General features: G+C 46.4%; 1 protein-coding gene across 1 annotated transcript; it reads right to left on the bottom strand.

Moving 5' to 3' along the window:
* Positions 1-3,095: 3,095 nt before the first annotated feature.
* On the bottom strand, positions 3,096-10,019 carry PIGH (phosphatidylinositol glycan anchor biosynthesis class H). Its single transcript, XM_075151885.1, has 4 exons — positions 9,748-10,019; positions 7,495-7,704; positions 6,766-6,849; positions 3,096-4,570 (listed from the first exon to the last, which is right to left on the bottom strand). Exons 1-4 carry the CDS (start codon positions 9,922-9,924, stop codon positions 4,484-4,486), a joined length of 558 nt encoding a protein of 185 aa, XP_075007986.1. The 5' UTR covers positions 9,925-10,019; the 3' UTR covers positions 3,096-4,483.
* Between the last annotated feature and the right edge of the window lie 2,756 nt (positions 10,020-12,775).

The raw sequence follows: 12,775 nt of genomic DNA, 5'->3' as shown, positions 1-12,775 counted from the left end.
TTTAATTTTCCCTAGAGCTAGAATGACTCCTCCCTGAAACTGATGCTAAAATTGAAAGACAGAAACTTTCCAAGTCCTTGGTCCAGACATGAAGGAGAGAAAGAAGACACTGTTGAGAAGGAAGAACTGACAAGAATAATTCCGATGCAAGTCAAGGGTAATTTCAGACCTGAAATAGGGAGTATCAAATAAGAGTTCAGTGGTACTCAAGAATATTTTCAACTTTAAATAAGGTGGAAACCTAGTCTCCTCGCATGTTGAGGACTCAGAACGACTGGGACTGGAACAGTGTCAGATGATGCCCTAGCTCCTACAGGACTGACACGTTTTGGGAGTTGGCGCTGTTCTATGCAATAGATGAACATTAGATCTCTGCTGCAGGGCTGAATGTGTCACGTGCTCCACCATCAGACAAGCGCTTTCAAGGACTCGTTCTGTTAATCGCTGTTGTAAATGTTTTGGGATGTGTTTGAAACTGCACATAATCTCAGACAAAGGAAGACAAGACAAGCAAGTTTTGTACTTTTTCTAGTCTTTCAGCAACTGGAACAGATCTTCCCAAACCAGCTCTGCCATTCTAACTTGACAGAAGCTGCTCCTTCAAACTCCTGCTCCTTCATGCTACCATAGCAAGGAGGAGGTAGTCAGCAAATGTGTACTCAAGTATTGTTCTTCTGACTTTCCTAAAGAATGGGTTTTTTTTTTTTGATCTGTTTCAAAGGGACTTCGTTATGATTGAGAAGGTTAATGGATTTTAAACAAATAAAAGAAAAATAGCAATTCTTCTTGAAAAATCTAAATCTACCTGGCTTGAGTTCAGCTATTTTGATAAGCATTCTAAAAAAAGCTAAGGAAAAATAACTGCACTTTCAAAAGTACCATGTGCAACTTCATAATAATTATGCATTCATGGGCAACTTTCCCAAATTAGAACAGTGTGAATCCAACCATTAGAAAGAGTTCAGCAATAGCAAACCAAAGCTATCTGCAGATGAACAAACCAACCATACCAGTGTTTTTACTCCCTAGTACCTGCCGCCAACCTTGAAACATCCAACTAATGCACACAGTGGTGCTGATACTTCAAGAAGTTTTTGTTTCACGCTTATGGTGGGTGCAAAGCCACAAATTAAAAGAGAAGAGCATGGGACAGACAAAAAATCATTCTAAGCAATCCCTTATCAGCATCTTTGTAACGTAAAAAAAAATGGTGGGTTGTGGAAACATAAGACAGGAAAAGATTGTATGATTTGCACATACTGTAATGTACCCACTTGTTATGAATTTAAGGACCATCCCTTGAAGTTACAGAAAAGGGTAGAAGCTTTCTGAGCCAAAAACAATTTTGAGAAGGTATTTAGTCTTTTTTTTTTTCCCCTGAGATACTTTTAAGTGACTATATATCCTGACAGAGTGGTCAGTAGTATGCATTTCCTCTTTCTCACACACACACACACACACACACAGAGTGATCTCAATATAGCTACATCGGTTTGAATAGAGAGAGCATTATATCTCCTCTCTCAATCACCTGTGCCTAACAATTCCTCCTGTATCTGAAGGTCTGTTTGGCAGCCTGCTTCTTGTATCCCACCAGTAACAAAGCTGCTTCGGAATAAGCTGAGCTGTCATCAGTGCTGGGGATGCTCAAGGCATAAAAGTCTCCAGTTCAGTTCAGAGGCTGTACTTACCTTACAGTGCTAACACTCATGTCCTTAGAGGGCAAACAGGAAGCAGAGATGTTGAAGAAGCAAGAGCTGTCCTGAAGCTCATTATTCTCTGCCATAACTGCACTTTAAATTGAGAAGCATGGCATATAGAACTTTTTATTCTTATTTCTTAAAAATATTCACCAATACTTGAGTATTTCAGGGACCACCCCACTCTGATGGATGCACATATACTTCCTATTTATAGCTTACCTGACTTCAAACAAACAAACGACCCTGTGTAGATACCTATTTTGTATGATTCTTTGGTAGAGAAAACAGTTTTTATTTTAATCAATGCTTTTGGCAATGACTATTGCTGCAGCATAGAATGAGATGACAAAAGCCTTTGTTTTCCTAACTGCTGTGTGTATGTAAAAGGCTGTCTGGGAGATACTGTGGGATTACTGTTTGTTCTTAATAAAATGCAGTTATCATGAATTAAACTGTATTATTCTCAGAATGAAAGAAACTATTTTAAAAGCCAGAATAGTTTCGATGTAAACACAAACAGACAAAGATTGTGTTTGATATCTAGGCACATACCTGGTGCAAACCTGCCCTAGTCTGATTCCTTGTTTCTCTCTGCTGATCTTCCCTCAGCTTTAGCAGATGACTAAAGTGCACTCCCATGGGCACAGGATATTCACTTCTTCAAAAGATGGCTAAAACAATCTTTCAGGCTTCCTCTTATGACACAGCTACTTGGTCATTTCTTCAATGCGCGTTCTCAGCACTTCATGGGATTTTTACAGCATGGTCAATGTTCCCAGCACACTCTTAAGCCCAAGACTCTGTCCACTCTCCTGAGACATAATTTATTTTCTGACGCGTTCACCCCACTGCTCAGTGAATCTTCCTGCTGCTATAGTGCTCCACAAGGGCCTGGACCATTTCTCTTCCCCATAAAGAAAGACAACCTGGCTGAACCGAGCCATACACAACTCAAGTATACCACACAGTTCTTCGTCAAAGGACCGCCGCTGTAGTCATTTACACAGTCACGCTCCCAGGGCGTGCTGCTGCTGTTAATAGCCAATTTCTGCCCCTGCGCCGACACCCGCCCTTCCCAGTTCTGCCTGGACTTGCAACCAAACAGTTTGCATCAGGGTGCAGCTTCACTAACTTCAGAGAGACCTACCAACTCATATTAGGGCAACACTGGAATTAAAAACCTGGCCAACCCCAACATTTAAAGTATTTATAAGAAATAAAACCATAAAAAATGAAGTAACCTAGACAATGTTACCCAAAAGCCAATGGCACATCCGCAAGCTGCTGCCTTTCACTTGGACAACCAGAATACTTCCTATGATACGAGCTAACTTGTGTCTTTCAAACTTCATGGCACCGTGAAAAAAAAAATCACCTTATCTCTACCATATTGTATGATGGTATGTTACCACATGTTTTATTTACAGGGTATGTAAACAAGCATAGTACAGCATTGTATGCAAATTAAGTATGACCCCTAGGCTCCTGCCAACTTGCTGGTTTAGCTCTTGTTTTGACATTTCAATTGTCTCAGTTACATTACTAAGGAGTCATGGAAAAAAAAGAGAGTAAAATACCAGTTAAAGGTTACAGTAGCTTTTAGCTCATCAACAAAGAAGAATTTCCCAACCTTAAGTTACTCCCGAGAGCACAGATCAATAAAACTTTATTCACATAGTCATTACCATAATTTTCAACAACACGTTTTCCTCACACTCTCAGAGCAATTGATGTGGCCCTTTTAATGCCACAGCTTTTCTATGTCCCGTGTCACCATGCCCCTGCCCCATTCAGCAATGGGTCCGTATTTTCCCTGTCTTCCGTTTGCTACTTATGTACTTGTAGAATCCCTTCTCATTGCCTTTGAAATCCCTCAACAGATTCAACTCCAGGTGGCTTTGGCTTTCCTAACCGCATCTCGGACAGTGTTGCTGTATTCCTCCAGGTTACCTGTCCCTGCTTCCACCTTCAGTATACTTCCTTTTCGTGTTCAAGTTTTGCCAGGAGCAACTTGTTCATCCATGCAGGCTTCCTGGCATTTTTGCTTGACTTCCTGCTCATTGGGATGTTCTTGAGCTTAGAGGAGGTGATCCTTGACTTATCAATCAGCTTTCTTGGACCCCTCTTCCCTCTAGGGCCTCATCCCATGGGATTCTTTCAGACAGATCCCTGAAGAGGTCAAAGTCTGCTCTCCTATGTTTATTTCATTAAACATAATTGAATGCAACAGTATATTTTAATTTTATGTTATTTTCTTTCTGAAATTCTCCTGTGGATCAGGAAGTTACCCTCCCAGCCCACACATCAACTTTGGTATTTAGAGTTGTATATGTTTTTTTCAAACAAAGGGTTGAATAGAAACAAAAAAATGCGTATTTTTGGCAGTCCAGCCAAGGTTAGATTATGAGCTTATCATAATTTTCAGATCCACAAAAGAGTAAACATTTGATGTATGTTCTTGCCTCCGTTTGCCCTATTTCCCTATAATTCTTCTCTGGAGAGGCAAGGGAAAATCTTTTCTGTCTGAGTCTAAAAAGTTCTGCTCACCTGTCTTCACAGCAGAGGATTTCAAGGTTCACTTCTGTGCTTAGCTGACATTTTCTGTAACAACTCTGAGTCTGTGCGGGCCTTCAGTCCTAACATCACTGTACTGCCACACCACTTTCTACTCATCTAATTAAAAAAAAGCCATGGGGCAGTTTTGCTTGCTTTTCCATGTCTCTCTCTGAGTCCTGCTGCAAGTTTGCTGCCTTGATTTTTTTTTACTATTTTATTCCACTTCATTGTGGAGCTGTCTTCCTCTGCTCCAGGATTTCTTGACAACTTTTGTACACTTCTATCAAGCAGTCCAGACGTGGCTTGGAGCTCTAGAATTTAAGTCAAACAACAGAGAATCAGGCTCTGAACTGGCTGTAAAAGAGCTGGAAAGCTTTAACTTCCCACTAGTGAGACTGTCAGGCAGAGAAAGGAATGTGGAGACAACTGACACAAAGACGACTATCAGAAGCATGCATGTATAAGGAATGCAACAGCAAGATATCTGTAGTTGATTAGCTTTCTCACATTAAGTCAACAGAGAATAGATTTCCCTTTTACATGTTCGTTGAGAAATAATCCATCAAACTCCAGGAGATGGTTGATGTAAGGTGGTGATATAGGAATGCAAAGCCATTCCATAAGCCATACCTGCTCTGTGATGAAAATGCCAGTCCCTAAAGCTGTCAGGTCAAAACATGCAGCACCGTTCTGCAGTTAGCCTGAATCTCTCACCAAATCAGAAATCCGCCCCTTTCTCAGCTCACAGTTCACAGTGACAACATGGAAGAACATCCACACCTCCCAGCCCATTAACCTATCTATTAGGCCATACTCCCTCTAGAGACCTACCGAACAGCAGATTTCCATACACTAATCCACCATCCTAGAAGACCTCCACCCTGAAAAATCTACCTTCAGGACAGGGAATTTAGACACCTGGCCCTTGGCCTCTGCTAGTACTGTCAACAAAAGGACAACGGAAGGTTAACTGAAAACATCAATTCGTTTCACACAAACAGCAATGGTGGTCAAAGTATAATGATTTTCCACCACTTCTAACCTGGACCAGATTAAAACCAGCAAGGAGGTGAAAGTTTCCCAGTCCCACAGTCCCTATGGTCCCATGACTTTTGAGCTCCCAAAACAGCATTACTGTGTAAAGTCCACCAAACGCCTCTCCTTGCAAGTGTTGCTTAAGAGAACAATAGGTCAATTCAGCGCAGAAGTGCTCCTGGGCTCAGTGACACGGTAAATTGTGTTTTTGAAGGCTGACATAACTTAGAGGAACCCAATGAAGGAGACACAATGAAGTTACTAATTACTGCTCCTTCAAAACTAAGTAACATACTAACTTGCACGTTAAAATGAGAATTACTGACAGGTAATGAATTGCAAACTGACATAGCTCTTTCTGTACCTCCTTTGCTGGTGGAGTCAACTCTACCAATACTAAGATATTTCCGTGAAAATAAAACTGTTCAGAGTTGAGCTAGAAAAAAAAGAGAAACTACACAAATGCCAGGCATCCTCTTTGAAGCTGGAAAGGAGCATGTATAACTAAAACCAGGTTCCTGATTGCAGCTCTCTGGAATTTTAGTTGTTGATTTCCAGCAAATCCATTTTTTTCCTTTGACTATGTGTGAAATACTTAATTTATATTATTGTTGGTAAATGTCTTTACAATCATGGGACTGAGTTAGCAGCAAGTATCAATGGAATAGTCTATTTATACCTGTAAGTATTTAGCTGAAGACTAACTGCATCCAGTCATAAACTGGATGTGGACTACAAAATGATAGTCACCAGCAGCAGGTGGATTAAGAAGGACAGAGAGGGCTATAGAGCTCAGCAGTCTAAGATGTGAGGTGCCTCTGTACTGCTCACCGCCACTCAAGGATCAGAGCATTGTTGCGTTAGGCATGTACACGCGGAAAGAAAATCCATTCCAAAAATGGGATTATGGACAGTCAGAAAAAGTTAGCAAGAGAAGAGAAAGGGGAGACAGGGTAATGGTAAAGCAAACAAGTTATTATACATTAAGCAAATTGCTCACAGCTTGTACTGTGATCTTTGTCAACAGGTGAGACAGGGGAAGTCATTCTAATGCCAAGAGGTTTTTATGAGCATTTTTGGCACACAGAGCTGAGAGAAAAATCAGCTGCAGCACAGTGCCACAGTTATGGTGGTAACACTGAGCATAAGACTTCACGAAAGCTGTACGAGTCCTCGATACCCTATGTGAGCCAAAGACTTCTAGTTCATGCAAACTCCTGGTTGGGTTCAGATTCACACAGCTCCCTGTTCTTTGAATGGAGGGCAAATAAAAAAACCATCCCCGGTACGTAGTTCTACGAGACTTCTAATACCACCCATTCCACAGTGCCACAAGACCCACCCTGAAGGCCCAGTGAGGGAAAGGCAACTGTAATCAGCTACCTGTAGTGGAATAAAGATATGCTTAGACAACTGGCGCACACACGCAGACCACAGATCTGGATTTCTCTACCATTTCAGTCAAACTCACCTGAAAGAGTGGCACAACCTCAGATACTCCCTGAGGATCTCCAGGGTCCTGGAGGAGGATGCACAGGTAGTAGATAACTTTTTGCTTCAAGACAAACAGACAAAATCATCGGAGTTTGAAAATGCTATCAAAGTGCCTGGAGTTATCACAGAAAGAAGATCTGTTTCAACTCATTGGGCTGAAGGCCAATCACCCCAGGCCACAGTCAAGTCTACAAATTTATATCTATAGCTTTCCTCCCTTCACACAACAAAAAAATAATTTTACCTGTGGTTTTTTCTATTAAATTTTTAACCTGAAAAGAACACACACATGCTGGAAGGGTAAGGTCTGCTTTTCTACAGGAGCTTTGTGGAAAACCCCAGCAATAGGAAAAATCATCTCTTGTGTTGTCTATCTTCTTATCTCCGTCTTGACTACTTATGAAATTTGGCATCAGGATTTGTAAGAACAGTACAACACAAAGAACTAAAACCACTATCTCAGTGTCAGTGGCATTATCTAAGGGATGGATTTGGCTTTTTGAGGTTATTTGTTTGGCTTGAGTTCTCCTTTAAAGGTGAGAGAACGGATAAGAGAATAAAGAGAGAAATCTGAAACAAAGCTCCTGATGTCAGTAAAGCTACGGATGGTGCTGTGTTTAATTGCTCTGGTAAATCACGCTCATGAAAATATACTGCATGTGAGTGTGCCCACAGATACACAAGAAGAAAGACTGTGTATGATTACCATATGGACGGCTTCATTGATAACCACATCCTTCACTTGACCCATCTCAATGAAGGTTGTGCTCTCTTTCCCTGAAGCATAGGACGAAGTCACCTGAATGCCGAGCGAGCCGATGACCAATAGGGATTCCTGGTCAATTTTCACAAAGTGCAGGTATATGATCAGGCCAATCAGCGTGATGAAGATAGCAGCAGAAAGCACCATACTATTCTGTAACACAAGCCAAGCAAAAACAGAGCTCTAGTCTTACAATTAATTGAACACAGCTTTAGAGAAAGTAATATTGCACAGTAAATTATAATATTAAAGTTGCAGTTATAAGGCAATTTTACTTAGGTGGAGTCCTTTTATTCACCTGGCTGGCTGATACATGTGTAATGAGATTTAAATCAGTCTTCACAGTATGGTCTGAAAGAACTGGGAACTGGAACTGAAAACTACAAGAAAATTATATTCCCTTGTAAACTTAGTGCAGAAATCTCAACCAAAACCAGTTAGTTACATCAATGGCAGCATATTATACAAATGTCTATAGAGATGATGTCACTGACAGAGAAGTGTTGTGAAATGCTTACTAGAACTGAGGGTGGAGTCTCAGAGGGGAAGAAAAATCTTCTAGGAAAAGCCACTGGCCTAGTGGTTTTCTTCTTAGGAACTGCAAGTCTAAACTTGTTCAAACCTCGTCTCTCTTCCTGCCTTAAATACCGATCTAAAGAACATTTGCTTCTTCCTGTGCTTTGTCTGAGGACGAACATCTTTTGCATGCTGCAATCTTGGGATTGCTGTTACATAAAACAATATATAACTGGTGAAACTATAGTCAACAGTAAGTCATCTGAAGACCTGGTAATAAATCCTAAAGGTCCACAACCTACAACCTATTTCTGGGACATGTTTTAGAGAGCTCCAGGCCACATACCCATGAATCAAAGTTATAACTGACACTTCCTGAAGGACCAGAACTGCATGGCCCTACCACTCAAGCTGGGCCTGTACCACCACGTGAGGTACAGAAGCCTTGGCCACATTCAGACAGAAAGGATACAGGACTTCTCCAAAAGTTTGTCATCATGGAAAAAAGAAAGTCATGAATTACAGACACTGAAATCCACACAGAGAGAGACTTTCAGATCTGGTTTCCTGGCAGAGAGGAAGGATTGCAGTCACTCGTGTACAAGCTGCATGAGCACGTGTAAAACCAAGCAGGAGCACAGTGGGTGGTAACCACTGGCTGGGGTGTATGCTTTTGTAACAAATAAAACTCTAACACAGCTTCCCTTCCAGCTAAAGGAACATGAACCATCTTTTTGTATGAGAAACCTGCCAACTGACTCACGTCGCAATCTCTGTCTTCATTCCTTGGGAAAGATTATTGAAAAAATTGAAGTGTAACAGTCACTGTGACCAGCTTCTTCGGTCAAGTATGGACTTCAATCTGGAGATAACTGGTCTGGGTCTACAAGTTGGTCCTTTCCTGCAAGTATGGGTCACAGATCAGATATCTAAACTAATACTTTTGGATTTATCAGCAGCTTTTGAAATCTGTACTGCCAAGGTCTTACTGCCTCAGCTGTGAAACATGAGCAAGTAGTGCAGTGCTCTCTGAGTTGCTCAGGAAATCCCTTTGGGGATTAACAATCACTCGCCTTCTTCAATATATCCTTTATTCCAGATTCCCGCAACTCATCTCTCCAGGTAAACGTCTGTTATTCGGACTCACAAGAATGCGCTAGGCATCACTCAACATCCATACGTACATCTACCCTAGCTGGCAAGAGGCTACAAACCAACGGAGGCATCCGAGAAGCCACCAAGAGCAGCCGGGCGGCAGCCTGTGGGCCCTCAGACGCGGGCTAGCGCAGCGCTCTCTTTCTCACCGCATTCTCACCACCATCTACCACCTCGGCGTTCCCAGAGCGTGGAGGAGGCCCACGATACGCGGAGACCGCCTTGCCACCGGCTCTGGCCACCCTCCTCACCCCGCGTTGCCTACGTCCTGGGAGCAGCTCGGCAAAGGCTGCGCGGCTCCCCCCCGGCCGGCGGGCTTTGGGGACACACACCGCCACCGAGCCTCTCGGATGCCAACCACAGCCCCTGATTAGCCCCGGTGTTTCAGCGGGACACAGGCTCAGGGGCGCAGCTGGCTGAGGGCCGGGCCCCCGGCTCACCCCTCGGCGTCTGAGCCGCGGAGAGGACTGACGGGCGGCGGGAAGGGGCGAGGCCGCTGCGCCGCGGCCCGGGGGTGTTCGGTACCTCGCTGAGCACGAAGAGCCCGTAGGCCGCCAGCCAGACGGCGGAGGTGACGGCGCTCAGCGAGCGGAGCTGCAGGCGGGGGCAGCGCACGGCCAGCTCCCGGCAGGAGGCGCTGTGCTGTCGGCGCCGCAGCGCGATGGGCGCCCCCGAGGCCGAGCGGTACCGCCGCTCTTCCATGCCGCCCCGCCGGAACCACCGAACAGCAGCCTAGAGCGGCCCGCCCGGCTCGATGGTACGGCCCCACCACACACTTCCGGCCCTTCGCTCGCCGCGGGAAGGGGTGGGTGGTGCGGCCCGGCGGGCGGGCGTCCCGCCCCACCCCCCCACACCATTCTCCCGAGCGCTCGGGGGGCGCGTGGGCGCCTCGTGCGACCGGCGCGTGCGCGCGGGGCGCGAAGCCGTCGCCGTGTCGCCGTGTCCCTCGGCGGGGCGGCTTCTCCTGGGCCTCCTGCCAGGCCGCCCCCGGCCCGGCTCCGCGGCGGAGCGGGCGTCGGCAGTGCGGGCGTCGGCCCGGCCCGGCCCGGCCCGCCCGGAGCGCGGAGCGGAGCCGCGGACAGTCCGCGGGGTTCGCGCGGCCGTGCGGGAGGAGCCTTAGCTGAGGTGAGCTCCGGGGAAGCGCTTCAAGCCTGGCTCTCCCTGCCAAATGGCGGCCTCCCGTGCAGCGAGTGGGCGGCCGCCTGGTACGGCCGCGGGGTGCCAGCCCCGCCGCGCCCCGGCCCCCTCTCTTTCCCGGGGGTGGTGCCGCTGGATTGTCTCGCTCGGTTAAACCTCGCCAGGTGTCTTTCCTTAATCCTGGTCGACATCAGGAGCTTCTGCGGTTTGCAAACGTTGATAATTCACTGCTTGCTTCCTCAGTTTTTTAATAACAGTTTCAAACGACACAGAGTTTGGTGGTGGTGTCTATGTCTCCTGCCAGATGAAGAGAGATGGGTTTTTTCCTCATTTGCCTTTACCAATTCTGACTACATAAATGTATCTTTTTGTCTGTACCATCCTTTACTATAAGCTTTTATTTTTTTCGGTAATTTTTTTTTCAAAGTTTAAAGCAGTGTTTTCTCGTTCCTTGCCGTCTAAGTACGTAATAAATTGGAGACTTGGCTTTGTGCACAGAGACTTAATTGTCTTTGTATTGTGTTCTCTTTAATAATTACCAATTATTACTTCGTATGACTTTGTAGTGACATAAAGCTACAGCTCTGTAATTTCCAAACCATCATTCTAACTCCTTTGCCCTTTTCATTTGTTCCCCCTCTCCCACAGTCCCGGAGTGTGTTAGCTTTAATTGCAGATACCATCCCTCTGTGAGCAATTTACTTCATTCATGGTATCCTCAGAGCTCTTGAATGGATACTGTATATATAAACCTGCTAACTTGTTCTTATAAGGGCAGCAAAGGAGTCTTTAACGGACATGAGAAACCAAGAGGCGTTGAAGAATCACTACCAAGATCTTTGCTTGGCCTAGAGGAGCGGGTGATGGTTGGCACTAGTGGAAGACTCGTGCAGTGTGTCCAGGATCTCACCGTCACGCAAGAGCCGAGGTGGAGCTCTGAAGAGAAAAGGTGAGCTGGCCTGGAGAGAAAAAAATAACGGCAGACAATAAACTGGAGAAACGGAGGAGAAAATGTTGAGGTTAAAAAGAGGGTGAAAGAAGTTTATAGATGGAGTGAAAGTGGAAAAAACAATAAATTGAAACCAGAATCACAGGTTTTTTAAAAGGGTAGAAATGTTTGAAATGGCAGGTGAGAAGGACTGAAGTAAATAAATAGGAGCTTGGTACAACAGCCTAGGAGATGGGGAGAGGAAGAAGGGGAAATTAAAATCGGAGTAGGGGCTAGAAGAAGAAAAAACTCTGAAGAGCGAGAAGGTCAGTGACAGGAGGGAAAAGAAGTGTGATTTCCTGGAGGAGTGGTAATGGTAATTCATATTAACAAAAAGACATGGGAAGTTGCTGAGATACAGAGGCGAGGAGAGGACTTGGCAGTCTTAAAAGAAAAAAGTGTACATGGATTTTTTTTTCGCGTCACTGGCAAGACCCAGTTTAACCATGTTTGTGCCCTGTCATCTCTCTTCTCATGAACGCTGCCAGCCTTTCAAGCGTGTACATAAGGTTGCACATTTGACAGTAGGAGTCACGTTGCCTTGTCACAGAAGGGAAAGATGGGGGTATTTACTAGTTTTTAAATAATTTCTTAATCTGTAATCCTTTAAATGCGCTGTGAATAGAAACAGTGAGAGCTTTCAGAACTTGTGAGTCATTTCAGGCCAAGACACCCCGAGATCAGATATTTGAGGCAGGTGCTGGAGAGGTGGCTTCTTTAATGCTTTATCAAGGTGATCAGATGAAGAGCGTTACCCCATCTCCAGTAAAGCCGAGTAGCGTTCCTGCGAGGTGGCTCTTGGGAGCTCGGTGTGGCCAGCCAGGGAGCTCGGCTGTGGTGGTGTGCGGGTACTGCTGTCATCCCCGTGTGTGATTGCCCCTGGGACAGTTACAGGTTGCTCCATTTCGCACCAAAATCCACCCCCCGGGGCCCGAGACCTCCCCCAGCGGGCGGTGCGCGCTGTGCCGCTGCCCCCAGCCCCGGCCGATGCTTCGTGCCGGTCCTCTCGGCAGGGAGAGCCGGTGTGGCACCTGCCCCGGGGGACCGCGTGGAGGAGGCCGTGAGGGGACCGCAGCCCCCCGCGCTGGGGGGGGCCTGGCAGCTCGACCTGCCACCCGCAGCGAGGTGAGGCGGGCCAGCGTCGTCGCGGGGCGGCGGCGGTTGGGAGTGGAAAAACCCCGGCGAGGAGGAGGAGGACCGGGCAAGGCGTGAGGCCGGGCGGGAGGAGAGGGAGGGGAGCCCCGCGGGCGCGGCGGGGCGTTGGCCGTTGCGGAGGAGCCGTTGGCCGCCCCGCGGTGCCAGGCGCTCCCCCTCCCCCCCCCCCCCCCCGGGCTGTCGCGCGCTGAGCCGCGTGCGCCGCGGGGGGCGGGACACACCTCCGGGCGCGCGCGCTGCCGTTGGCCGGGCGGCGCGGGCGTGTGAGGGGCG

The sequence above is a fragment of the Calonectris borealis genome, chromosome 5, assembly GCF_964195595.1.
Source record: "Calonectris borealis chromosome 5, bCalBor7.hap1.2, whole genome shotgun sequence".
In the NCBI taxonomy this organism is placed as follows: Eukaryota; Metazoa; Chordata; class Aves; order Procellariiformes; family Procellariidae; genus Calonectris; species Calonectris borealis.
Note: the sequence above shows the minus strand (reverse complement) of the source record. Positions and strands in the feature narration are given on the sequence as shown.